At 40.7% G+C, this 27,983-nt stretch overlaps 1 protein-coding gene across 1 annotated transcript; it reads left to right on the top strand.

Annotated features, from left to right (window-relative positions):
* The first annotated feature begins 49 nt into the window (after positions 1-49).
* LOC109895408 (synaptic vesicle membrane protein VAT-1 homolog-like) lies at positions 50-27,983 on the top strand. Its single transcript, XM_020489066.2, has 9 exons — positions 50-375; positions 1,367-1,496; positions 1,756-1,971; positions 2,724-2,866; positions 5,018-5,121; positions 8,674-8,729; positions 8,874-9,068; positions 22,193-22,276; positions 25,544-27,983. The coding sequence occupies exons 1-9, from the start codon at positions 146-148 to the stop codon at positions 25,640-25,642; spliced, it is 1,257 nt and encodes a 418-aa protein (XP_020344655.1). The 5' UTR covers positions 50-145; the 3' UTR covers positions 25,643-27,983.

The following is a 27,983-nucleotide window of genomic DNA, read 5'->3' as shown; positions in this document are numbered from 1 at the left end:
ACCAGCAATCCAAGGTTTATAAACATCTTTGGTGCGAATAGCCTCTCCCTCTTCCAAAAGAGAACTGATTCGGCTCATACTGCGCATTCTGAACTTGGAAGGAGGGAAGGACCAGTTACAAGCTCGAGCATCCCCTTCCAGCCCCATGAAGCCCACCGACATGGCTAAAGAAGGAACGGAGATGACAGAGGAAACTGAGCACATGATAGAGAAGAATGGAGCAAAAGAAACAGAACATTTAGTATCTGCAGGAGATACCAAAGAAATGCGAGCCGTAATACTTTCCGGTTTCGGGGGTCTCAACAAACTCCGGGTAACCAAGAAGGCGATGCCTGAGCCACAGGAGGGAGAAGTGAAAATTCGCGTCAAAGCATGGTAAACGTTGCATATTAAACTGTTGATTCATTGTTACATTGATGCCTGCCTAAATGATCTTAAAATATCAGTGATGCGAAGTTACCACATTCACAACAACATGTTGCAGATTCTGATTCAGTATGGGCGAGCCATGAATAAATCTTGAATTAAAGTAGGTTCAACTCGACCTGTTTAGTTTGTAAAAGTGACACGAGAAAAGGACTCATTGCATTCATGAAGCCACATGCCCTCTGATGTTTCACTGTTTGTTGTAGATTATTAAAAGGACTGTCTGTGGACCAATCATGCAAATGAAAAGCAAAAACACCTGAAATGTTGGAATGAATTACAATTTGGCTAGATTTTTTTTTTTTTCCTTGGCTTGTTCTTGACTGATAATCTTAATCAGTTTTTATTGGCAATGGCAGAAGGAGGAATAGTTACTGTAAATACCTCAAGCCAGTTGAAATTGATTTTCTCTTTACAACTGGCTCATACAAAGTCCTACAGTTGTGGTATTTGTGCTCTATTCTCTTATGATAGGCTACTTGGCATTTAGTAAGGATATTCTGTTGAGGGATTGAATAATTGTCTTTAGCCCAACCATATTGTTTTATTGATAATATTGAAATCCATAATAAATACACATAAACTATACTTTCAACAAGTGGCATGCCATTTTTTCGTAAGAGGGAGAGCCTGTTACAGATATGCTCTATCACAGATTGGCTATTCATTGTTCAGTGCATGTGAATCACCATGGCCTTGGAACTGTAGCCAGTTTTAATAGTCTGGAATTCAAGCATGGGTTTGTAGATGTCAAACAGTTTGTGTTATGAATTTCTGACTGCTAAGGCTTTTATTTAGTAACACATTTTAAGTCTAAGTAACATTTATCGAATAGTGAAAATGTCCATCATGCATTGTGTCTTCTCCAATCACCTAAGTTAAAAATAAATAACTTTGCTTGATTGTGAGGTTTATATCAATGAGACGTTTACTGTTGCAGTGGCTTGAACTTCCTGGATCTTATGGTGCGTCAAGGTAATATTGACAATCCTCCGAAAACTCCACTTGTCCCTGGATTTGAATGTTCTGGAATAGTTGAGGCGATGGGAGGAAACACCAAGGGATTCGAGGTCAGTGAATCCAGATCACAGTATGTCACAGATATTATGTCATGGATTAGTAGCACAACTATATTGATCTCACTTTGCATTTTTACCTCCCAAATGATTGATTTGTGTTCCAGTTTGAAATGGTTAATGTTGATATTTTGAAATGCATTGGTCAGAGTAGCATGTGAGGTTTGTTGCATTTCTAAAACAAACCTGTAACCATGTCACCTCTCAAATCTGCATTTATCATATTTTATAGCTTACCCTTTCCTCTCTCCAGATAGGAGACCGGGTTATGGCTTTTGTAAATTACAACGCCTGGGCAGAGGTGGTTTGCACACCGCTAGATTACGTCTATAACATGCCTGATGATATGACATTTCCTGAGGCAGCGGCCTTCTCCATGAACTTCGTGGCTGCCTACATGATGCTGTTTGAGGTTGCCAATCTCCGAGAGGGGATGTCAGTATTGGTCCACTCAGCAGGAGGGGGTGTGGTAAGTCAACTCCCGAAAGGAGGTGGAAAGAAAAACACAGCATCTGAAAATGATATCAGTGATGTTACTATAGATACCGCCAAGGTGTGTATCTCTGGTGGCTCTTGAGGGTAACAGCCTGTGGCTATTATCAGACAGCTCAGATGCTGTTTTACATAATGGTCTATTCATGATTGAAGATGATGGTGAGATGTGGCTGAGAAAACGACATCTAGGAAAGATGTTAGAGTGTCTGGGCTGTGCTGGTTACAGTATATATGCATACAGACTCTTCAAATGTAAAACATTTTTTTACAAGACATTGAATTATCAGGCTCATGTAGCACATTTCCCTTTAGCGAAAGCACTGTTAGTGATTCCCAGCTGTAATAATTAAACATAACTAGAGATGTAACTCTACTCTAGAGATGCTCCTACAGACTGTAATTCATGAACAACCTCTTACAGTGTGTCAACATACAGTAGAGTGACTGCTCAGATTTCAGACTGATGCACACAATGGGGTATAACTCTGTTGTTTAATTCACACATGTAGTACCATACTGTAGTAGAGATGGAAAATAAAACATTTACTGTCTTTACCTAGTGTGTTGAATGATTAGAACAGGATGAGAATAATTATTATAATTATTTTTCATATCAAATATGGATTATGGTTGGTAAAGCTGTGGAAATGTCATTGTCTGGATTGGCCTTGTGTAATTGTGTCTGTGTCTTGGAGAGTCTGACTGGGATTGTGTGTTTTTTTTCAGGGTCAAGCTGTGGCTCAGCTGTGCTCCACTATACCCAGCGTCACCGTGTTTGGAACGGCCTCATCTTTCAAACATGAAGCCATCAAAGACTCTGTGACCCACCTCTTCGACAGAAATGCTGATTATGTACAAGAAGTTAAAAAGTAAGGTTTGTTTTTTGTTCTACAATAGCAATTATTGGGATAAAATCTTTCTTCTAAACATAGAGCTGCAGAGGTAATTGTTCTACACAATTTTTTATGAATAAGACTAATTTGTTAGCAAATGTGTAATTTCATTGGATCTTACAGGTTTATTAAAATATGTTTAGACATAATTTCACATAATTACTAATAATCTCTTTCGGTTTATAATGTGCAATTTGATATGTACATATGAAATGATAATGTGATAACGTAGAACACAGAGCATGTAGAGCTCAGGGAGGATGCAGATGTTAGTCGATGCCATATTTGGACGTGTGTGGCTGCGGTCCCTATGGCAACACGCAGCTCGTCTCCGAGAGCAACGGCAGTGTGTGGGGCAGAGTGCTCAGAGGTTCTCTGAAGGCAACCTGCAACAGGCTGTCTGCTGGGGACGTGGAACAGCTGGGCCAATCAGGAAAGCGCCCTGATGCCTCATAAATACTATGCCCATTCAGATGACACTGCATGTCGTTGTCTTGTCTGTTCCAAACATATTACTCACCATATGTCTGCTGCAGAGGGACAAGTGAGAGCCATGAGAAAATTAGTTTTGATCAGTCATGGAAATAAAAGTGCTGAAAACAAATTGGCTCCCTATTTAAAAAGAAGATGGGAGGAAAAGGAAGTTGAGAGGAAAAATACTGGTGTTTTAGTGTAGGTACAGACAACTAGCGCAAAAATAATATTGCGATATTGTCATAACGATACGATATATCGTTCAAAAATAATATCCCGATATGTAACTGTATGGATTTAGTCTCCCATCGCTAATTATCTTGTTTGATTGGCAATCACTGCAATCCATAGGGGTGCTGCCACCTCAATAGGAGACCATCAGAAAAGAACCCTCTATGCCAAGGCCAACTTCATGTGTACTGTCTAATAGGAATAGTGTTTTGGAGGTGAGTCATGCAGTCAGGAGGCTTAAAGCATGTCCATCTGATAATCACATTCTGAATTTATTCTGAAGTGCTTTAGAAATGCATACATTCAACCAAGCTTTCCTCTTGAGTTCCTTTCTTAAGGAGCCTAATCCCTGGTTCCCCCTCAGTACTTATTGACAGAGGGAGAATACTGTCTGCCTGCATATCACAATGGTAGTAAATACAGCCATATCAGAGGGAGAATACTGTCTGCCTGCATATCACAATGGTAGTAAATACAGCCATATCAGAGGGAGAATACTGTCTGCCTGCATATCACAATGGTAGTAAATACAGCCATATCAGAGGGAGAATACTGTCTGCCTGCATATCACAATGGTAGTAAATACAGCCATATCAGAGGGAGAATACTGTCTGCCTGCATATCACAATGGTAGTAAATACAGCCCTATCAGAGGGAGAATACTGTCTGCCTGCATATCACAATGGTAGTAAATACACCCCTATCAGAGGGAGAATACTGTCTGCCTGCATATCACAATGGTAGTAAATACAGCCATATCAGAGGGAGAATACTGTCTGCCTGCATATCACAATGGTAGTAAATACAGCCCTATCAGAGGGAGAATACTGTCTGCCTGCATATCACAATGGTAGTAAATACAGCCATATCAGAGGGAGAATACTGTCTGCCTGCATATCACAATGGTAGTAAATACAGCCATATCAGAGGGAGAGGCAGATTATAAGCCTTTCATCTCCGTGGCCCCACATTCCTCTCAGGATCAAGAGAAAAGCAAAATTAAATAGGTCTTAAGTCGCTCCTTTTATAATATGCAAGGCCATGAGCATCATAAGACCGCCGAGCAGTTTAGCCAAGCAGGCGGTCAGACCACCAGGCAGAAAGGAAGGCTATAGGACCCCTTGATCAGAACATGCCTCTCATTCTTTCTGTCATGCCACGAAAAATCGCACTGATGGTTAACCTGTCCAATGCTTTTAATACTGTATCACTTGAAATCAAGAGTGGAATCTGATGGAACAAAGGGCTGATCGAATTGTCAATAAAGTGGATTGTTTAGTATTTGCAAAAAATATATAAATGTAACTATTGAAATCTGAACTAAACATTGAATGACTAATAGATTGATAGGCGTCTGATGAAGGCTGTCTGTAAATGAGGAACGTGTTGATTCTCGTTAATTGAATTTCTTGTATTTGGTAGGATCTCTCCAGAGGGAGTGGACATCGTCCTGGACTGTCTGTCTGGGGAGAACACTGGTAAAGGCCTCGGTCTGCTGAGGCCTCTGGGAACCTACATCCTCTACGGTTGGTGTCCTATCAGGATGCTACTCATAAATTTGCTACATTGTGCCACCAGTATCGCACATAAGACTCTTGAGATATGATGTGGTGTTAGCCTGTGAATGATGAAGTATCTTGAGTGACATTTTTAATTTAGAAGATTTCAAACTTACTGACAGGTATTGTAAATAGGTTAGGCACCATTGTACTTGTGCTATACTGTATATATACACTGCCTTCAATAAGTATTCACACCCCTTGACTTATTCCATATCTGTTGTTTTACAGCCTGAATTCAAAATGGATTAAATAACTAAACCAATCTCACTCATCTTCACACAATACCCCACAATGACAAAGTGAAAACATGTTTTTAGAAATATTAGCAAATTTATTCAAAATTAAATACAGAAATATCTCATTTACTTAAGTATTCACACTCCTGAGTCAATACATGTAGCGGCAGGTAGCCTAGTGGTTATAGCGTTGGGCCAGTAACCGAAAGGTTGCTAGATCGAATCCCTGAGCTGACAAGGTAAAAATCTGTCGGTCTGCCCCTGAACAAGGCAGTTAACCCACTGTTCCCTAGTAGGCTGTCATTGTTATTAAGAATTTGTTCTTAACTGACTTGCCTAGTTACATTTTAAAAATGTAAAACATTTGGCAGCAATTACAACTGTGAGTCTTTCTGCAAACCTGGATTGTACAATATTTGCCCATTTATTCTTTTCAAAAATGAGTTGTTGATCATTACAAGACTTCCCATAGATTTTATAGCAGATTTAAGTCAAAACGGTAACTTGCCACTCAGAAACATACACTGTTTTCTTGGTAAGCAACTTCAGTATAGATTTGGCCTTGTGTTTTATATTGTTGTCCTGCTGCAAGGTGAATTCATCTCCCAGTGTCTGGTGGAACAAGGTTTTACTGTAGGATTTGCCTGTGCTTAGCTCAGCTCCATTCTTAGCTTAGCTCCATTCTCTCTATGTATTCTGTATTCTGAAAAACTCCCCAGTCCTTAATGATTACAAGCATACCCATAACTTGATGCAGCCACCACTATGCTTGAAAATATGGAGAGTAGTACTCGGTAATGTGTTGTATTGGATTTGCCCCAAACATAATACTTTGTATTCAGGACAAAAAGTTAATTACTTTACCACATTTTTTGCATTATTACTTTAGTGTCTTGTTGCAAACTGGATGCATATTTTTGAATAGTTCTGTTCAAGATTCCTTCTTAGTATTGTAGAGTAACTACAATGTTGTTGATCAATCCTCAGTTTTTTCCTATTACAGCCATTAAACTCTGTAACTGTTTTAAAGTCACTATTGGCCTCGTGGTGAAATCCCTGAACGGTTTCCTTCCTCTCCGGCAACTGAGTTAGAAAGGACACCTGTATGTGTGTAGTGACTGGGTGTATTGACACACCATCCAAAGTGTGATTAATAACTTCACCATGCTCAAAGGGATATTCAATGTCTACTTTTTATTTTATTTTTTACCCATCTACAAATAGGTGCCCTTCTTTGCAAGGCATTGGAAACCTCCCTGGTCTTTGTAATTGAATCTGTATTTCAAATGCACTGCTCGACTGAGGGACCTTACATATAATTGTATGTGTGGGTTACAGAGATGTAGTAATTCAAAATTCATGTTAAAAACTATTTATGCACCCAGAGTCCATGCAACTACTTACACTACTTGACCAAAAGTATGTGGACACCTGCTAGTCGGACATCTCATTCCAAAGTCATGAGCATTAATATGGAGTTGATCCCCCCTTTGCTGCTATAACAGCGTCCACTCTTCTGGGAAAGCTTTCCACTAGATGTTGGAACATTGCTGTGGGGACTTGCTTCCGTTCAGCCAAAAGAGCATTAATGAGGTCGGGCACGGATGTTGGGCAATTAGGCCTGGCTCGCAGTCTGTATGGACTTCGCTTTGTGCACAGGGGCATTGTCATGCTGAAATAGGAAAGGTCTATCCCCAAACTGTTGCCACAAAGTTGGAAGCATAGAATAATCTAGAATGTACGCTGTAATGCTAAGATTTCCCTTAACTGTATCTAAGGAGCCTAGCCTGAACCATGAAAAATAGCCCCAGACCATTATTCCTCATCCACCAAACTTTACAGTTGGGACTATGCATTCGAGCAGGTAGCATTCTCCTGGCATCCCCCAAACTCAGATTTGTCCGTCGGAAGGCAAGATGGTAAAGTGCGCTTCATCACTCCAGAGAATGCATTTCCACTGCTCCAGAGTCCAATGGCGGTGAGCTTTACACCACTCCAGCCGACGCTTGACATTGCGCGTGGTGATCTTAGGCTTGTCTGCGGCTGCTAGTCCATGGAAACCCATTTCATGAAGCTCCTGACGAACAGTTCTTGTGCCGATGTTGCTACCAGAGGCATTTTGGAACTCCGTAGTGAGTATTGCAACCGAGGACAGACGATTTTTACGCGCTACGCACTTCAGCACTCAGCGGCCCCGTTCTGTGAGCTTGTGTGGCCTACCACTTCGCTGCTGAGCCGTTGTTCCTCCTAGACGTTTCCACTTCACAATAACAGCACTTACAGATGACCGGGACAGCTCTAGCAGGGCAGGACTGTGTTGTTTGTCTATGGAGATTGCATGCCTGGGGCGGCAGGGTAGCCTAGTGGTTAGAGCGTTGGACTAGTAACCGAAAGGTTGCAAGTTCGAATCCCCGAACCGACAAGGTACAAATCTGTCGTTCTGCCCCTGAACAGGCAGTTAACCCACTGTTCCTAGGCTGTCATTGAAAATAAGAATTTGTTCTTAACTGACTTGCCTAGTAAAATAAAGGTTAAATTATTTAATTTTTTTATAATTTAAAAAAAAATATGTCTGTGTGCTCGATTTTATACACCTGTGTGGCTGAAATAGCTGAATCCACTAATTTGAAGGGGTGTCCATATACTTTTGTATATATGGTGTGTTTGACTTGTTAAGCACATTTTTACTCCTGAACTTGTATAGGCTTGCCATAACAAAGGGGTTGAATACTTGTTGACTCAAGACCATTTCAGCTTTTCATTAAAAAAAATACAAAAATGGCTTTGACGTTATTGGGTACGAAAAATCGCAATTTAATCTATTTTAAATTCAGGCTAAAACACAACAAAATGTGGAAAAAGTCAATAGGTGTGAATACTTTCTGAAGGCACTGTTTCCTATGACATAGCTTAGACCACAAATATTTTTTACGTTTCTTGTAAGATCTAGGCTCAAGCTCTTTCACCTTGTCTAAGGACACTTAGAATACAGATGGTCCTATTATTTATCGGTAATATCCCTCCATCTACTCAATAGTCAATCTGGACAGTATGACAGTCGTGGAGTTGTAACACTAGTGCGGCATGAATCAATTAATGGTATGACGGTGAACAGGGTTCATTTACTGTGCCAGGTCAAAAGGAGGCAACCACTCCTCCCCCACAATAACCCCTCTTCACCTCACGGCTCTTTACGGTTCACCCATCACTTCAGCCCAACAGTTAACATCGCCACCCTGTCTCTCTCTATAAGCTTGTGCCTTTGTTTTTGTGTTTTCAGGCTCATCAAACATGGTGACCGGGGAAACAAAGAGTTTCTTCAGCCTTGCAAAATCTGTGAGTCAGAAATGCTGAGTCTCTCACTGAGTTTACAGAATGGAACAGTCTGTTTTAATTTTTATCGGGGATTCATTACTTACAATGAAACACAAATTCATTATTGGGGTAAGTGATGTGTGTGTCTCTGGTTTGACTCCCCAGTGGTGGCAGGTTGAGAAGGTGAACCCTATTAAACTCTACGAGGAGAACAAGGTCATTGCTGGATTCTCGCTGCTCAACCTCCTGTTCAAGCAGGGCAGGTGTGGGCAGGTGAAAACGGTGGTGGAGAAACTCTTCTCCCTCTACAACCAGAAGAAGATCAAACCTGTGGTGGACTCCCTGTGGGCACTGGAGGAGGTAAGTGGACAGCTGGTGGGCAGGGACATTTCCCTGAACACATCTGGCATGATGTCTTTGACTGGCAGGTCTACTATACAGCCAATCTGGGAATGATCCACACGGTCACTAAGGAAACACAGATGGGTAGTAGGAAAGTTTTAGAGAAGGTGGTATGGAAACATCTTGGATGGAGTGTCATCTGTTGTTTGTCACTGTTCCGCTGTTAGTGGACATTGGTTCGGCCCGCAGATGGCAGGTGGGCCGTTGAGACCGGTTGCTTGTTTTGATGGCTGCAGTTATGTGACGTTCACATTCACGCCCACATGAATTCCATACATCAATCTCTCCATCTCTGCCAGTGCATCTCTCTGGGTGTCTGTTTTCCTCTTTCTGTTTCTACACCGTCACCAACTCTGTTTGTAAAGAACCACAAATGTGACATTTGGGTGTTTCACACATTCTGCTATTTCTGTGAACTTGATAGTGGAGCTGCTAGTGGTTAGCAGGCAGCTCAGCACAGAGGGTCATAGATTCATTTATTGAGACAACACTCCTGCTGCTATGAGGTAGATGATTGGTGGTTTAATTATTCACAAGATCCCCTGCTGATAGAACAGTGAAAGGCTTTTCCTCTCCATTCATATTACTGATGTTTACACTCAGTTATATTTCTTTATACACATATACAGTATATATATATATATCTGTTTCAAGTGAAAAAATGTATAGACAAATTGAATTATTTCTGTCCTTCCTATCGAATGTCTGAAACACTATTGTACATTTCATTTATCCATTCCAGGAAATGTGAATAGTTTCTCTGGTAAGGCTAACATGTTGTTATTTGAGTAGAAACAGTCAAGGAGATACAGTGTGTCATGTAATTGAATTGAATTACATTGTGTTGGTCAGGTGGCCAGTTCAAGTCACAGAGCCGACCTCTCTGATTCAGAGGGGATGGGTTAAAAGCGGAAGTAAAGTTGTGGTTGTGTGCACTAGACCAGTGGTTCCCAAACTCTTTATAGTCCTATACCCCTTCAAACATTCAACCATTCACCTGCATAGGCAAGGTGCAATAGATGGTATAAAATACAGTATATGTAAACATTATTAAAGTGGCATTATTTAGAGTGCATTGTATAAAGTGACCAGTGATCAATTTTTTAAAGTGGCCAGTGATTAGCTTTAAAGTGGCCAGTGATTGCTTCTTCTTCACCACCACCTTACGTCTGTGTGAGTGGACCATTTCAGTTTGTCTGTGATGTGTACGCCAAGGAACTTAAAACTCTCCACTTTCTCCACTGCTGTCCCTTCAATGTGGATAGGGGGGTGCTCCCTTTGCTGCTTCCTGAAGTCCAAGATCATCTCCTTTGTTTTGTTGACATTGAGTGAGAGGTTGTTTTCCTGACACCACACTCCGAGTGCCCTCACCTCCTCCCTGGAGGCTGTCTCGTCGTTGTTGGTAATCAAGCCCACTACTGTTGAGTCATCTGCAAACTTGATGATTGAGTTGGAGGAGTGCATGGCTACGCAGTCATGGGTGAAGAGGGAGTACAGGAGGGGGCTGAGTACGCACCCTTGAAGGTCCTGGGTTGGCGTGGTTACACGTGACCTGCAGTTGTGAGGCCAGTTGGACGTACTGCCAAATACTCTAAAATGACATTGTGGCTTATGGTAGGGCAACATTAAATTCTCTGGCAACTGCTCTGGTGGACATTCCTGCAGTCAGCATGCCAATTGTAAACTCCCTCAAAGCTTGAGACATCTGTGGCATTGTGTTGTGACAAAACTGCACATTTTAGTGTGGTCTTTTCGTGTCCCCAGCACAAGGTGCACCTTTGTAATGATCATGCTGTTTAATCAGCTTCTTTATATGCCACACCTGTCAGGTGGATGGATTATCTTGGCAAGAGGAAAATGCTCAATAACAGGAATGTAAACAAATTTGTCCACAACATTTCAGAGAAATAAGCTTTTTGTGCATATGGAACATTTCTGAGATCTTTAATTTCAGCTCATGAAACTTTGGACCAATACTTTTGTTCAGTTAAGATCCTTGTTTGCTTGGTTTATTGTTTTTCCTTTTGATCCTATCAGGTGTTGAGGTGGGAAAGTGACAGACTGACTCCCCACTATTCCTGCATGGTTGTCATGGTTTCGGAAGTTGATCCATCCACAGCATTCTGCAAAGTCATGCCAGGGTGGTTGGCACCTTTAAATGCTCATACCAGAGTAGGAAAGAAAGTGATTGAGGAATTTAAATCCCTAATTACAGATGTATCACACTTATATGACATACTGTAATAAGTTATAATTTTTTTCCAATCAAGATTTTTTATTTGGAAATAATTATCAAAATATTTGTCGTGAGGTCACTGTCTTCGAAATCAGTCATCCGAATAAACTTGAAATAAACAAATAATGACAGTCAGTGGAATAAATGCTATCCTAGCATGTCAGCTACTTTGAGTTGATAAATTGACTTTTCTAAAAGGCTTCCCTTTCTTAGTTCTGTCCATTAGAAACATTATTGACTTACGGGCTTTCAGAGTGTTGACTAAACCTACAATCATTTTACTCTGGGGACTGCATGTACTTGTAATACTGTTGACAATGATATTACTCCTCGTGTGCAACAATAGTGCAGGCCTGAGTTGGTCAGAGAGACATGACTGACCTTCTGTATCCATATGGTCCCTTTCCATCAGGAGACATAATGTGATGTGTGATGAATTGAGCTCTGTCACCTGAATGCAGAACCACCATTCCCCAGACATGGTTCTTATTCATCTCTGCTGTTCACATCCCCCAAGAGGGCTCTTCAGAACACATGTTCTCTATCTGGAAGCCTCCACCACACAGAGAGTCATGTTTTGGATGTGAAGGTGTGTTCTGCCTTATGCCGTCACAGCATGGAAAAGTGTAATTTAGAAAGTCAGGGAGATTAGTACCTGCTGCTCCATACTCATCATAAGATGTAATAACATACTAGCTACGTGGTCTGTATCACCTGACTGATACGTCTGCAGACTCCTCACTGCCTGGAGCAAAACTACTCTGCTAATCTTGAGGAGACTGCAGCTGGTACTGCAGAAGAGGGTGAGAGAATGTAAGGGCTGAGAGAGAGAGATAAATTAGTGAAGGTTAATGAGAAAGCAAGGGATAGTGGAGGATAGTGTTGTGAGAGTGAGAGGTTTGAAGGAGGCTTCAGTGTTGTAACATTTCACAGCATCGCTCACACTAAAGCTCAGCCCTAATAGTCATCCTTGTTTATGATCCTACTGTTCTGCTTGGAAACAATACCAGACCCAGAGGGGGAAATAGATGAGTTGGCCATGTCTTCTCCAAGCAATGTGAATCTTATTACCTGTGTTGTGGCCATGCTTTCTGGATGCCATTTAACCCCCTGAGCTGAAGATGATTATCTGGATACTTTCTATGACAGCAACAGTCATCATTCAACACCAGTGTGGCCAGGGGCCTCGCTGTGATTGTTTGGTATGGTCCTCGACTACTGTGGAACAGAAGGTAATGAGGGAACTCATGCACCATCTCCCCGTGACGTCCTGACCAGGGGATATCATTTTGTTCTCCACAGCCTCTTAATGTCTCTAGACTTGGATTTGTTTTGCAAAGCAATATATCAAACGGGTTTGCACAATGAAAGTCAAGTTTACCTATAAGGCTTTTGTCTTGGAGAAAGGCTTTTTTTTTCCCTCTGCTTTGAAGAGTGGCTTTGAAGCCACAGATTTCAATTACTACAAACTATTTCTGAACGCCCTGGGCATCACAGAGACAATTCTCTCCTGTGCCTGTGAGTCAAGTGATGTCCTGGAGAGGTCCATAATAAAGTTGAGGGGGCTATTAGAGGAATGCAGCCGGAGAATGCACAAAGCTCCCCCTAGAGATGCACATCAACCAGCTGTATCCTGCTCCTCCAAACCAGTCAGTCTTTCACAGCACTCCAGGAAATGAACACAACTCCAGAAACACAACTCTAGTATGCTTTATGCTGTGCTGCTCACTCAGGGAAGAACCCATTTTTACCTTGGGCCACATCTATTTGTCTGTTGCCTAGGAATTGTCAGTGACCTGACACCTGAATGCATATCGGTTGTTTTCGGACAGTTGTTTACTGTTGTTGCAGAGCTCTCCCTCCCAACCAGCCTGGCTGTTCCACTCTGCTCCCTGATGCCTCAGATCTGGCATTGGCAGGAGGCAGGCAAGGCAGCTCTGGACAATCTGATTTATGGTCCTCTCAGACAGCACTTGTTAAAACTCAGCACCAGCAGTGTTTTCCCCTCACCAGCCTATCAGGCAGAAGGCCATTACTGACACTGGCATTACTCAGGATGTTCTACCACCGTAGCCAGGCACAGATAACCCAAGCCTCAGTAGATTCACTAGTCCACCTTGTCCTGGAAATATGTTTTGATTTCTCATTAATGAGACTGTCATGGTTAAAGTCTGCTGAGTTGGCACCTACATCTTGTGTAATACAAGCTTGAACCACACTTTCATTGCTTTAATGCTGTCGTCTGTATCCTATCTGTATCCTATCCTACAGCCGAGAAGTATTCTCAACACAGCACCTTTTCTGTCGCTACTTGTTGCCCAGTGGACTCCTGCTCAGCTGTCTCGTGTCACTAACTGAGCTACAGCATTAGTATTACGTGGTTGTATATCACGGCACAGCTCTCGGTTTGGCCACACCAGATCTAGCGTTACCTCCCCGGCTGAGCCAAGCTTGGCACTGTTGCCATAGGAACCAAGGCCCTGCATTGATAAACAGGCCGGAGTGTAGCCAGGGATCTCTCCGAACGTGGGGGTGGGAAGAGAGTGACCAGGCTGCCACAACCTGTTATGACACCCTAGAGACATTTTCACTGACCAGTGACCTGTAGGACTGTGAAATCTATCAGCAGCATGTGGGCTCTCTGACACACTGAAATGAGCCGTGCTAAGACAGGCATGTATTATGGGTTGTTATCATTGTTAGCTACTGATTCCACCACATGGTCTGATCATTCCTGTTTATTCCAGTGATTCAAATGGCTTTTGTCATCCACCCCATGTTTGCTCTGGCTCTTGCACCTTTCTATTACCACTATCATGTAAATGAAGGCTCTTAAATCTTGGCCTTAGCTACGCTTGTTGATTTAATGACCTCACACCTGGCAAACCTGGCCTGTGTAAGACAGCATGATGAACACAGTCCTCTCCTCTCGTAGTAGGCAGTAAGCTGAATGTGCCCAAAGGAACTGAAGCCCCCAGAAAAGGTTGTTTACTGTTATCTGTTCATCTGTACTACATGGAGGAAAATGGATGGCTGACTCGTATTGGTGAATTGTTCATAAACATGTGAAATGATAGACATTAATGTTATTCATCAGTGTGCAGTCCAACTGATTTGCAGAGATGAATTGAACAGCATGTAAACGGCTGTAAATAACTAGATAATACCACTGTGATTCCTAAACCCTATTCACTTTGATTAAATCTTTTTTAATAATGTAACTTTTTTCCTTATATGCACAGCATTGGAAATATGAATTTCTGTATCACTTGACTGAGTGGACTATTTTCCTCTGCATTGTTAAATGTGTCAAGTCAAGATATCTCAACATGTGTCCATCACAGCACACCGTGTTTCCTTCAGGTGATCGACGGGAGCTTGTGAATTTTCTAACTATAATAATAGCACATCAGAATTTCCAGAATAATGACAGTTTCTCTTTTGCTCCATTAAGAAGTCTGAAATGCCACTTGTGATAATGCACTTCTATTTTTTGTGGCTATTAGCAGGCCTTTGGGTATTTCCAATCCACAGATGTGGTAGACATTTTTAGATGGGATCTCTTTATTTCTGCTGACAACATCCCAATTTGAAGACTATTAGTACATTTTCAAAAAGACAAACTTAGCTTTCCCACTCAGTACTGTACTATCTTTTTCATATGCACTTGCAGGAAGTATTTACACCCCTTGACTTTAAAAAAATGAATTGTTACATCCTGAGTTTAAAATGGATTAAATTGAGAATTTGTGTCACTGATCTACACACAATACCTATTAATATCAAAGTGGAATTATGTTTTTCTAAATGTTTAGTAGTGGTGGCTGCATCATGTTGTGGGTATGCTTGTAATCATTAAGGATTGGGGAGCTTTTCAGGATACAAAATACACTCAATGGAGCTAAGCACAGGCACAATCCTAGAGGAAAACCTGCTTCAGTCTACTTTCCACCAGACACTGGGAGATTAATTCACCTTCCAGCAGGACAATAACCTAAAACACAAGGCCAAATATACACTGGAGTTGCTTACCAAGAAGACAGTGAATGTTCCTGAGTGGCAGAGTTACTTGTCTAGAAATGATTAACAACCAATTTGACAGAGCTTGAAGATTTCGAAAAAAAAAGAATAGTCGTCAAAAATGGTACAATCCAGTTGTGCAAAGTTCTTAGAGATTTACCCAGAAAGACTCACAGCTGTAAACGCTGCCAAAGGTGATTCTAACATATATTTACTCAGTGGTGTGAATACTTATGTAAATTAGATATTTAAAAAAATATATATACACAAAAGTTTGGGCTAACTTAGAAATGTCCTTGTTTTTGAAAGAAAAGCTTTTTTTTGTCTATTGAAATAACATCAAATTGATCAGAAATACAGTGTAGACCTTGTTAATGTTGTAAATTACTTTTGTTGCTGGAAATGGTAGACTTTATGGAATATCTACATAGGCGTACAGAGGCCCATTATCAGCAACCATCACTCCTGTGCTCCAATGGCACGTTGTGTTAGCTAATCCAAGTTTATCATTTTAAAAGGCTAATTGATCATTAGAAAACCCTTTTGTAATTATGTTAGCACAGCTGAATACTGTTGTTCTGATTAAAATCAAGGACGTTTCTAAGTGAACTCAAACTTTTGAACGGTAGTATATATTTCTAAAACCATGTTTTCACTTTGTCATTATGGGTTATTGTGTGTAGATGGGTGTGAAAAAAATGCAATTGAATCCTTTTTGAATTCAGGCTATAACAAGAACATGTGGAGTAAGTCAAGGGGTATGAGTACTTTCTGAAGGCACTGTATTTTAAAAGGAACATATGCTTTGCCCTCTTACTAGCACACCATAGAACAGCAGTGTTGCCAAATTCAATGAAAACCTACTTTTGTTGTTGTGGGACAATGATCTGAAAAGAACTTGGCCACACTGGCCACCATAAACACATTGAAGGTCTTGGGAACCCACATCCAGTTTAATCTTCTCCATGTTAGCATTTTCCTTTTCAGATTTTAGATTCACTCTAGCTCACATGGTGACAAGATTCTGTTATTTGGTGGCACAAAGGGAGGTCTTTTTTGCGTGGTGACAAAATATGTTCTGTTATAAAGCTTTTGTAACACAGGTCTATTGATGCTATGGCTTTGGTTACCTCTCTTGCTCTCAAGCAATTTCCTATGCTACAAACATCTGTCGTGGAAAAATTCTTACACAGGGACACTCAAAGTCAATCTTAAATTAATCATTGTTTATTGTCAGCGTGCTGGAGAGGTTCCAACCAACTCAATGCACCATAGAACACATGTCTGTCAGAAGCTCTTCCTGGGCAGTCCCAGCAGTTGTCTTATGTACGGCTATACACAGACAAGTTATATTTGCATGATTTAGCATAATTAATTAATCATTATCGTTTTGTTTCATTCATGGGACCGACCAATGCTGTTTCATAACATGTGACAGACCAACACCTCACAAGGTTTCTCTTCTCTAAGCTGAGACCTTAACTGAGATATTGTTTGTTCGTTCTCAAAACAAAGTCTGGGCGTACTGCCAAATTGAAGTTACTGATAAGAGGAGGATTTGTTCAGTCAACCACTTGCATGAACACAGACATTGGTTTATATAACAGCACATGAATAGAACACAGGAATTAGTTATAAGCACATTCAAATTCCCATTACACACCTCCGCCTGAACCAGCTATAATATGACTGACAATGTAATCATCTTCTTCAGAATTTCTGCCTTTCCTGTCTTTTGGGGTCTTGTTAATGTTAGAATCTATTAGAAGTTGTGACAGTAGCTGTGTGCCTAGAGATCGATCTCCTGTGTGAGGCTAGTGTGGGATGCCGTTGCCTTTTCCTGCTGTGGGAGGAGGATCTGTTCATTAACCAGCTGCCCACATTCATCTGGGAGGACCGCTCTCTGCTAACATTCAGATTACAGATGCCTGATAACGAATGTTAAGTAATTTATCAAGCCTGACAATGCTTTTTCGGAAAGGGCCTTCTGATCCTCATAGGCTTGGCACTCACCAGTACGACACATCACAATGCTACTTCTGGCATGGTCTCAGAAAGGAATTCCAAGATATGACTGTTTAACATCGCAGGGATACTACCGGGATGCAGCCATACCTGGTTGTGTAAGCAGAAGCTTTTCCGTAAATTTTCCATTCTGAAGTTATTTTTGTGGTTTGTTGGTGAAATGAGTTGTGCAATTGTCAACAGTTGTGGGAGGACAGATACTGTAGCTGCCTATGGAGCTCTCCGTGACGTTGTCTTGGGAGGATATCGTGCTGCATGTGAGTTTCAGCTTTGTATGAGCGAGAGAGAGAGAGAGAGAGAGAGAGAGAAAGGGAAAGGGAAAGGTGTGTTTATGAGATGTTTTGTATTTTTCCTGGGAACCCTGTGCTCTGCTGTCAGTGAGGTTGGCGTGAAATGCAGGGTATTCTCTGGATCCACAGCCCATGAAGAGCCTCATTAAAGGGAAGTGGGGTGGTGAGCCAGGGGAAAAGACTCCCGTTGCTTGTGTGCGTGGGATGAGAATTCAGGGGGCGTTGGTTAGTGTAAATGCTGAGCCTGGAAAACGGTTCTCGCCTGGGTGGAGGGTGTGTCTTCAGAATGGAATGAAGGAAAGGTTGCCTGGATACCCATGTAGCATTGCCTGTCTAACTTGGAGTGTCTTGGCCAATTAGGGTGTAATCGGGATCTAGACAGGGAGTACAGTAGGGGTTCACCATGGATAAAGCATGGCGGAGCCTCCTTGCTGGTCCTCAGATATGTGCCTGCTTCACAATTTACCCCCTACCGACTCTCCAACCAGCCACAATTCTCCATCATTGTTAATTAACATCACATTAACAGTCCCTGACCTGCTTCTGCTTTAGGCTATGTCATTTATTTTAACTAAAGAATGTTTTGGAAACAATGGGATCCAGACAAAGAGGTACATTGTCTGTGTGTACCATGGTAATGAGAACAGTGATATAGGCCATCCACGGTCAACATCTCTGAGGGGTTGAACTATTCCCATGTAGTGATTATGTTTGATCCCCATGAGTTTTAATGAGCGAGATCAGAGAGTAATCACATTACCCTTTTCCATGAAACCCCTCTACCTTCCAGCACAGTTATTGAATGACTTTATAGTATACATCATTTCCAATGCAGTAACTCTGATAATGGCTTTGAACACAGGAACAAACACTGGCACAGACTGCTGGTTCACAGTCTGGATTATGTTGTTCTGGTTTCATGCTTGAGTTCCTTCCACCCTCCTCAGCCCATGAAAAGACTCAATGCCCTTAAGCCTTCCACATGCGAAATGAACGAGTGTGCTTGCATACTCCATTAAAAGACCTTTGCTTGAAAAATTAGAAAAAAATTGTCAATACTACTGTTTGTCCATCTTGAGACGCCGTAGCCACTTCCTCAAAATATACATTATTTTTAATGTTTTTGCCAAATAAGATGTTATGTTCAGTATATCTCAGGTGAATAAATTTGCATGAAACAGATTTGTCTCTCATCAATTAACTGTTTGTTGTCATTCAAGAATCCCTAATGTTGACCAATCATCGACACAGGGGCGTAGACTTCGGCTACCGACTTCGGCTTGCCTCAAGATATTTTTTGTGTGCACAAACATGCAAAAAAAACCTTGCCGAACAAAAACATCACAAAATGTTGTCATAATATATGGACAAACTGTTCCAAACTGTTTCGGATGGGAAGCATGCAGACGCCTTAAATCTAGAATCTTCTTTAACAAAGGAACCTAAAGATTAAGAGATGGGGGGTGGAGATGAGGTGGGGGATGGATTAACCATGTGGTAGTAAGGTGTCACAGCCGTCCAAACCAACACAACTGTCTCACATTGAAAGTACTCTGTTTGCAGTGGCTTGTAGGAAAATGCTGAGGCAATATTTGTCAGAAATGGAGGGATCCACTGAATCACAGTAACTGTATGACCTCACAAGGCTGTATTTATGATCCCACTTTTTCCCCATAACATAATTTATTTACTAACATCATCATTTATGTATGGAAAGGGATTGGTGCACCTACCTGGTAGAAATGGTTTTCTCATGGTGTACCTACTAGTTACTGTCTGGATAGCACGCCACTTGGATATCCCAAGGCAAAAAATATTTGCCATTCAAACTGGATAAAATGGTCTCATTCAAATACATTTTAGATTATATCACTTTTTAGTCTTGAAAGAAAATAAAATAGTTATTGTTCCAACTTCAAACATCGGTGCTATTCAAGTCTGGTAAATCCTGTTGGCGTTGTAGGAGAAATAACATGGGGATTAGATCTAATTCCACAACCCACCACCCATCAGGTTGGAGTGGCTCACAGCTGCCACTACTAAAGCAGCCAGTCTCCACTTTGAGTCAATGGTCATTGAAAACTCATTTTTAACAAGCTATTGTACACTGGGATATTCTGTGTGGCTGAGTTAGTAAGCATGTATTAGATTTATGGTGAACATTATGAATGATAATTATTCACATGCTGATAATTGTTTACCTACAGGGAGGGATGTGACTCAAGGCTCTACGCTGACCATTTTTACAGGGAGCACGTGAAATTTAAGAGCACAATTAAAAATATTTGAGGTAACAAGCAGTTTTCTTTGTAGTAATGATGCAAGCGTATACTCCGTGGCACCCAGGGCCTGCGGTACAGTGAAGAAATCATTGCAACAATTATCATCTGGGTGATTTTATTTTAAGAGCACTGGTGCTCCTATATTAAAATTCCAGGTCACACAGCAATATAGTTAGGTACATATGCAAGTAAAATGGTCACACTGTAGAGCCATGTGACTCATGTTTTCCATTGCAGAGTGCATCATGTTGAGTTACAGCATAACAGAGCATTCTAGTGCATCTCCCCATATTTAACTGCAGGATTGTTCATGTTACACTCATTTTCCTAATTGTGTTCTCAAGTGGGTTTCTGGTAATGCAAACACTATTGCCATTAGAAATGACCAGGGATGAATTAAAGGAAATTAGAGATCTATCTAACCCCGAGGGGAATGAAACAACACACAATCAGGGAAAACACAATATGTGCTCAATGGATTTCGGAATCATTGTAGAAATGTTACCACTGATACATTTCCATGCTAAAGATATTACAATAATGTAATGGGTTCCTACTCATGACTCTAAATGTCTTCCTTTCAAAACATTCAAAGACAATTGCTCCATTATACGGATATGACTTTGAAAATGCACAGTGCCTTGAAAGATATATTTTGAACTACTCTCTCAGTGATGCGTTTTATTGTGCTCGCCAGGCCATGGACTGCTGTAAATGGATTCATTCTGCAGTAATCACACTGAGCATAGAGGCAATATCCCTGAGATGCATCAGGGCAGACTGGTCTCAGCTATCCCTTCTCTGCTGTACGTAGCAACAGGTGATGGGGAGCATGGGGAGTGGTGTGCTTTGAGCACTGAAACATTGGGATTGGTGAAACGTCACCACATAGAACAAAGAGTATAGAGGCAGAGATGCAACTTTAAAATGGAGTCTGACAGTAAGGTAAGAATACTTGGAAGGGCAGCCCTAAAGTGGTCTCCAGTGGCATTGACTTCGAGGAGGTAATCGTTATAGGTCATCTCATCATGCTATATGTCATACTGTGAAATGGTGTGATGAAAAGTATTGGTGTGGCAGGGTTGACCTCCTTAGAATTAGGAGGAATACACTTGCAGCACCTTTTTTTTCTAGGCGGGCGGGGAGCAGTTCCAATCATCTGTAAATGTCATGAGCTCTGACGGAGGGTTTGGATATTGACTGAGTCTGGCTAGATGAAGGACGGATGCTAATCTTCTCCGGCCATGTATATCAATTCAGAAAAGCCACCAGACCACGTCACGCAATATACAAATTACAGTATTCTAGAAATGACACAGATTTTTTTCAGTCCTGTGAAATGGTGTGATGATCGTCATGCTTTGTGCACATCCTGGCTGTGTTAAATGTTAGCTGGCTCTGATGACTGACTGAATGATTATACAGTGACCTGCACTGATTTATTTGAGAGAGAGAACCGGTGTGTGCTTCAAGTTACTGTCTGTCTGAGAAGTGGAATGTTTGACCTCTCACTTCCACCCAGCTGAATGAACAGGCAGTAACACTTTAAAACATGGCCCTCAGCTTAGCACATGTAGCAACTGTTCCACTCAAATAATAACACTCTGATCATTCTAAATGAGAGTATGTACTGACACTGGTCGTATGATTGGTTGAGTTTGGAATCTGAACACCAATTAGTTGTGGTTGTTGGCTGTAATTTGTTGGGCTGTGTATAAAGATTGCACCCTGTAAAACAACACATTTCACTGCACCTATACGTTTTTTTTAAACACTCTGTTGTTAGTCAGGCTATTTGCACGGCATAATAGCGTTCAGTTCTGTGGACTGTGATTTAAGAATGTGATTTTTAGCTGGCTCCTATTATAAGAGTTTGGATGGAAGATGCTGTTAAATGTAGTTTTGAAGTTGTTGTGACGAGAAATGCAAACCCTTATCACCTTGATTGCAACGTCTACTCCTCTGTGCACATACTCCTCTGTGCACATGCGTCACACTCTGTTGCTATGTTTTTCATGGGCTTGCTGTGTCACCACTGCCACCTAATGTGCAGTGCCTAAAACTGCATACACTCTATTCAGAAGGTCACATACAGCTCCCAAACAAAATCACAAGCTGTATTTTGGGGGATCGAATGTCTAAACTATATGGTATATATTGTTATTACTGACATTGATTTTATGTGACAGTCAGTATTTTGTCTGATTGGTTATTGTGTTTGTACCCCAGGTAAAAGAAGCCATGCAGAGGATCCACGACAGAGGCAACATAGGAAAGCTAATCCTGGATGTGGAGAAGTCTCCCACTCCTTTGGTAAGTACACAACCCTGATCTTTTTTTTTTTTTTAAACAAGTTATTAATAAGTGGTCTAAAATTGCACATGCATTCAACCAGTTTGAAAATCCTTGAGGAAAATGGAAATTATTAAATAGCATCATGACTCACCACAGTGAGCAATTTATCCCTGGAAAACTCTTGGCCAAATCAACACATGGTTAGGTTTGAGGTTCCTAGATAAAACTGAGTCTGATAACAATGAATATGATATCTTCCAATGGCACTGGTTTCTATAGTGACCCGTGAATGTCAGCGTCCCCATTTGGAGCAGCAAACATAAGAAACAAAAGCCTGAGCAGCGTTGACAAAATGTTGATTCAATGTTGATACTTTAAAAGTAACTGTCCAGTAAAACCCCATCTCAAACTCTTTTAATTGTATTTTTATTTAATTAATAAAAAATAAAAAAATGTAATGCTTGAAATTTGCTTGGGCCATATGTGATTGGTCCAGCAGCTTTTGCCTTTTTTGTTTTTATTCTCCAGTGGGGTGAAGGATCATTCTTGAGATAATGGGAGGCACGTGCTCAGTAATGCACACTCACTGCACACAAGCAAGATAGCTAGCACGCCGAGCAATCCACAGCTGGTGTTAGCAAAAAAGGACAACGCCTATGCAACAACTATCTCACCTGTCACTTCTATTTCAAATTATGTGGTTTGTATAGGTAGACCACAATTAAAATACCCAAATGTTGGACAACAGGATGATTTTGCGGGACATTCGCGAGACAGTTGCCTTCATGAATAAAAACATTTAGCAGCACGTCCCCATCCCACCCAGATGTAGCCTATTGAATATCATTATAGAATATGCATAAAATGCATCCTCCAATTGCAACATCTACCTATGGCCACACATATTGTCTCAAGAAACATTTATATTTTTAATACCCTCAAACACCAAGTTAGGCATCCCTCATTTCAAAATAGGCCATGGCATCATCACTGTCATAAATTAATGATAATTCTTCACATTTTACCAGTGAAATGTCCAAACTGCGTCTGCATGCCGATCATTTGATCTCAAATAGTTTCATGGTAATATGTATTTAGATCTTCGTGAATTTCATGGGCAAATTAGAAAAGATGGTGTTAAACTTCATAGCCTTTCTGTATTTTAATTTTTTCAATCATAGCACATTCTGGCGCCATTGAGTTTTGGTCGTTGATAATTTTGGGGGACTATTCAGCTTACCATCCTAAAATCTCATAAGAAATTAAGTGGTATTTTTGGTGTAACCGTAATGTTATACTATGCTATTATATTTGGTTTTGTTATGTAGAATACTAATCCACTGGCACACACTGATTGAATGAACGTTGTTTCCACGTCATTTCAATTAAATGAATGGACGTCTGTGCAGTGAGAATGAATCATTATGTGATCTTCTAAGACATTGATTCAGCTTTGATCTAACATTACTAAATGAGCACCATTGTGAGAAGTAGCAGGGTAATGGCAGCACTACACCCCTGCAGTCCGTTGACCAAATAAGTAATTGAAGCGCACCTAGCCTACGCCTTTCGAAAGATTTGGTGATGCAGAAATGAGAGACTACATGTGTGGCTGTTTTATGAAAATATGGGAATATTTGGCCAAGGAAATATTTTTGGTGGTCTCATGGAAGGTCAAATAGCTAGGAAGGGAGACGTTAAAATCGGATTTAGTGAAGTAGCAGCAAATATGTTTATTGTGCAACTAATGAGCATGGAGAGCCTCACAAGTTTGACGAAATTACATCTTTCAGTCTAATACGGTTATTTACTTACTTTTGTAGTTCTTTATCAGTAGCATGCTTTTTGAAAATGCTGCTCTGTCTGTATGCTACGTCTTGCTTGTCCTATGTTGCTCTGTCTGTATGCTATGTCTTGCTTGTCCTATGTTGCTATGTCTTGCTTGTTCTATGTTGCTATTGTCTATATTGTAATTGTTTTTAATAACCTGCCCAGGGACTGCGGTTGAAAATTAGCCGGCTGGCTAAAACCGGCACTTTTACTGAAACGTTGATTAATGTGCACTGTCCCTGTAAAAAAATTATATTGTTAGGCCTAACTGTCTTCTCCAAGTTTAGCTGGAATTTAGCCCGAAAGGATTTGAGAAATATGATTGGTTGACAATAAGCCTATGACATTAGTCTACATCTCGTCTTGCGCTTTGCAGAATATCAGATCTCAGCACTGATTGGAGAAGTGTTTAAACATCACCAGTAGGCTACCACATTCTTATGATATTCATTTTTTTTTCAGAAGCGAAAAGAGACAGGTTGAAATGTCTGACTGAAATACGGGACAAATAAAAAAAAGTCTAAAAGTGGTGTTTGAATTTGTTAATAAAATGCAGAACATAATTGTATGGATGTGGGGAAAAAGGGCCAAACTGCTGGACTGTCCCGCACAATCCGGGACTTGTAGTCACCCTAGGTTAGTAAGAGTTGGCCTGCTGACTGTTTAGAAGCAGTTAGCTAATGTTAGCATGCTAACGTTAGCTAGCATGCTAAGGTTCGCTATCAATGCTAAATAAGCCAGCTGGCTAACCAACAAGAAAGCAAGTCAAAGCAGATCCTCCACACCACCATCTCACTACCTACTTCAATTTTAAATCCTGTGGTTTGCAGCTTAAAGTTTTAGGTCAAGGGGAAACCTAGTTAGCTGCTGTTGTCTAACAAAGGTAGCAGTAGCTAGTTAGCTTACCTAGCTAGCTAACGTTATTTAGGTTGCAAACAACATAAATATTAGGAATATAATGACAAAGCAAAGGACAGAAACGACTCATAATTGTGCAATAATCAGTGTGCATTTATTCATTTATTGCTGTTATAGTAAAGTGCCCTAGTCGTTTTATTGTGTATTTCCAAATCCTGAATCCATCCATACTATTTGACTTAGTGCAGCCAGGCTCAGGAAGTCTGCCCCAGTGCCTCCGCATGGGAACTAATTTGAATATCCAAGTGTATGCCAGTGTTGTTTCTGAAACGCCAAGCAGGGACACAGAGAAATTAGCTTTTTAACATCCTTAATTATATATATTTTGTATTAGTAATCTATTAATTCATATTGTAATTAATTGTAGGTAATATTTCATAACAAATCTGGAACACTGGACAGATACTTTAATATCTGTATCCTTTGTTCCTTGTCTTTGGATGTTTTCTTATAGATACAGTTTATACCGTACATGTTGTGTATTGGTACTCTATTCTGTATTTGGATAAATTACAGTGTGTTCTGTATTCTGTGTAGATGGCCAGTGACAGCACAGAGACCAGTGAGGCTGGTGAGGAGGAGGAGGAACATGAAGGGGACAGTGACAACAAGGAGCGCATGCCTTTCATCCAGTAGGCCCAGGTACGGCACCACAACTGGCCTGGACACCTCAAAGGAAGGAGGTGGAGCGGGGGATTAGTTCCATAACAGATGTATCCACAACCCGAACTACGCACCGTGAACTCAAACCTTTGTACAGTATGTGAGTGTATGTTTGTGTGCTTGTGTGTAGGTCTGTTGTCTTTTGTTATGTAAGATGTTTGAAAGACATATGGAAACTCATAAGACACTGGTTGTCAAAGTTGCCCATCAGCTAAAGTGCCATTCACTATCCAGTATTATGATGAGCATTGTGTTGCTGAACAAATGATGTTAAGAGATGCTAAGACCTATCTGCAGCCTCGTCATTGTTCATTGTGTTCTATGGCAACCTTAACAAGGGAGCAAAGTAGGAACGGAGTGAATAAGGGGTTGATTATGTTGCTTTTAGGGAAAATACGAGAGTGAGTGATTGAGTGTTAAAGAGAACAGTAAGTGAGTGAGAGTGAACCAGGCACATAAGTGATATTGACCATGCTTGTACTCCTGTCTTGATGGTTGAAACAAGAGGGAAACTAGGAGGGTGGGTGTTAGAATAAACATCTCCTCTAAGCTATATTCCCCTTTCTCTTTTACCACTATTATGATGACTCAGAAGTGAGATTCATTTTGGCTGCTTCATGAACACTAGTCACTCTGATCACCCCATTACCACTGAATACACAGCAAACCCAGAGCAGATTGGCCCTGGGCTATTTACCTCCACCTGCTGCAGTGAGTTTATCAAAATCACTCTCTGAGATCGTTTCTCGCCCTCCTCTCTCAGGTTATCTTCAGCAGTGTGTGAGCTAGGAGAGAGTATTAGGAAATGCCACTGTAAATGCCTGCTACCATGTTTACCGACACATTAGAGATCCGACCTGGAATCACCAGTGCCTTTGAGCTAGAAGTCTGCTGCAGTCTTGTAGAAGATTTCAGTATTTGAATTGTACCCATTCCACAAACACTACATTTCATGGTGGTTCTGCCAAATGCCAGGTAGCATTCTGAGTGTGTTTCCTACATTTCTGCAACGAATAAAAATAAGAACGATAATGTCAGCTTTTGGCCTCATCCATAGTCCACATTTCAGACAAACAATGCAGAGAGAAATGGCATGGTGGCCAGGTAATGATGATGATTAACCACACCCGTTTCTGTTTAGCCTGTGTTCTTTATGTGTGTGTGTAAGAAGTTGTGTTACATTTACTGGCTGGTGCCTGTGTATAGTGTACAATGCCTCCCAAACAGAGTGCCAATGAGAGGGAGGACTAAAGACACATTCACTTACAGATGAGCTGATGGGCCATCAAGAATGGAAGTACTATTGCTGTGGATACCACAGGACAGGAGTTATTCATATCAGATGTTACCATCTCATGTGAGATGGAGTATGACAACTGTATTGTGCTACCAGTCTTATCCATATGGAAAGTGTGAAATCAATCATCCAACGTACAAAGCTATTTATTCATTAAAATATGAAGCTACCATTGATGGTACGGAGATGAAAGCTATTCATTCGCCTTGTTATAAACAGTAAATCTAGCTAAGGCAGCTGTGTTTCATATAACTGCAAGCTTACATATTACCTTCAGGAGTATTCCCAAACCAAAAATACAGGTAAATGTACAGACACATAAATAAATGTACAGACACAGTATAAAACAGCATACAATTCTTGTAACTTTGCAAGTGAATAGAAAATATGATACATTTTTGTATGTACCCTACTGTCTGTATGGAAAGAAAGGGCCCAGTTATTACATGGCTGTAGAAGTGATTGGAAAGTAGTCAGCTGTGCTTCTCCAAACGAACCACCCACTGGTGAAGAAATACAGTTTCACACATTTCATTGATCTTTCATTTGCCACTTACAACATTCACATGATCTTTAATTAGCTAAGTCACATTAAATGTCACAACATTTTATTCAAAATTCTATTAGCTACATCACAACATTGCACCTATTTCCTTTCATGATAGACTTGGCAATGGTGCTGGAAATCAAGTATATTAATGAAGGAGAACAGTACATCTAAATGTGAATGTCTCTTTGGGTTTTCCTGTTAGTCTAGGTCTAGAGTGTAGAGTAACTTGCAGTGTGTATGTTTGTGTTTCCATGGGAGGTCAATATGATGGATAGTCATCTTGCCTTAAAAGTAAAAAAAAAAAAGATAAACAAACTATGTAGGCGTGTTTAGTACTGTAGCTGGAGCCTGATTACAGACTTATATGAAGATATTGTTTAACTGTATTTGTTGGTATTAGTGTTTTTGTTATGTTATACTGTACGTAGTCCAGTTCTGTTTACATGAATAAATGTTTCTGCAGAGCA

The sequence above is a fragment of the Oncorhynchus kisutch genome, linkage group LG8, assembly GCF_002021735.2.
Source record: "Oncorhynchus kisutch isolate 150728-3 linkage group LG8, Okis_V2, whole genome shotgun sequence".
NCBI classification, from domain to species: Eukaryota; Metazoa; Chordata; class Actinopteri; order Salmoniformes; family Salmonidae; genus Oncorhynchus; species Oncorhynchus kisutch.
This window is presented reverse-complemented; position numbering and strand designations above follow the sequence as displayed.

What these genes read in the sequence shown, in the direction of transcription:
- LOC109895408 (XM_020489066.2), top strand. Translation starts at nt 146, where the DNA reads ATGAAGCCCACCGACATGGCTAAAGAAGGAACGGAGATGACAGAGGAA. An exon ending in GAAACACCAAGGGATTCGAG is followed by an intron (nt 1,497 to 1,755) that starts GTCAGTGAATCC and finishes TCCTCTCTCCAG; the next exon opens with ATAGGAGACCGGGTTATGGC. An exon ending in ACTCAGCAGGAGGGGGTGTG is followed by an intron (nt 1,972 to 2,723) that starts GTAAGTCAACTC and finishes GTTTTTTTTCAG; the next exon opens with GGTCAAGCTGTGGCTCAGCT.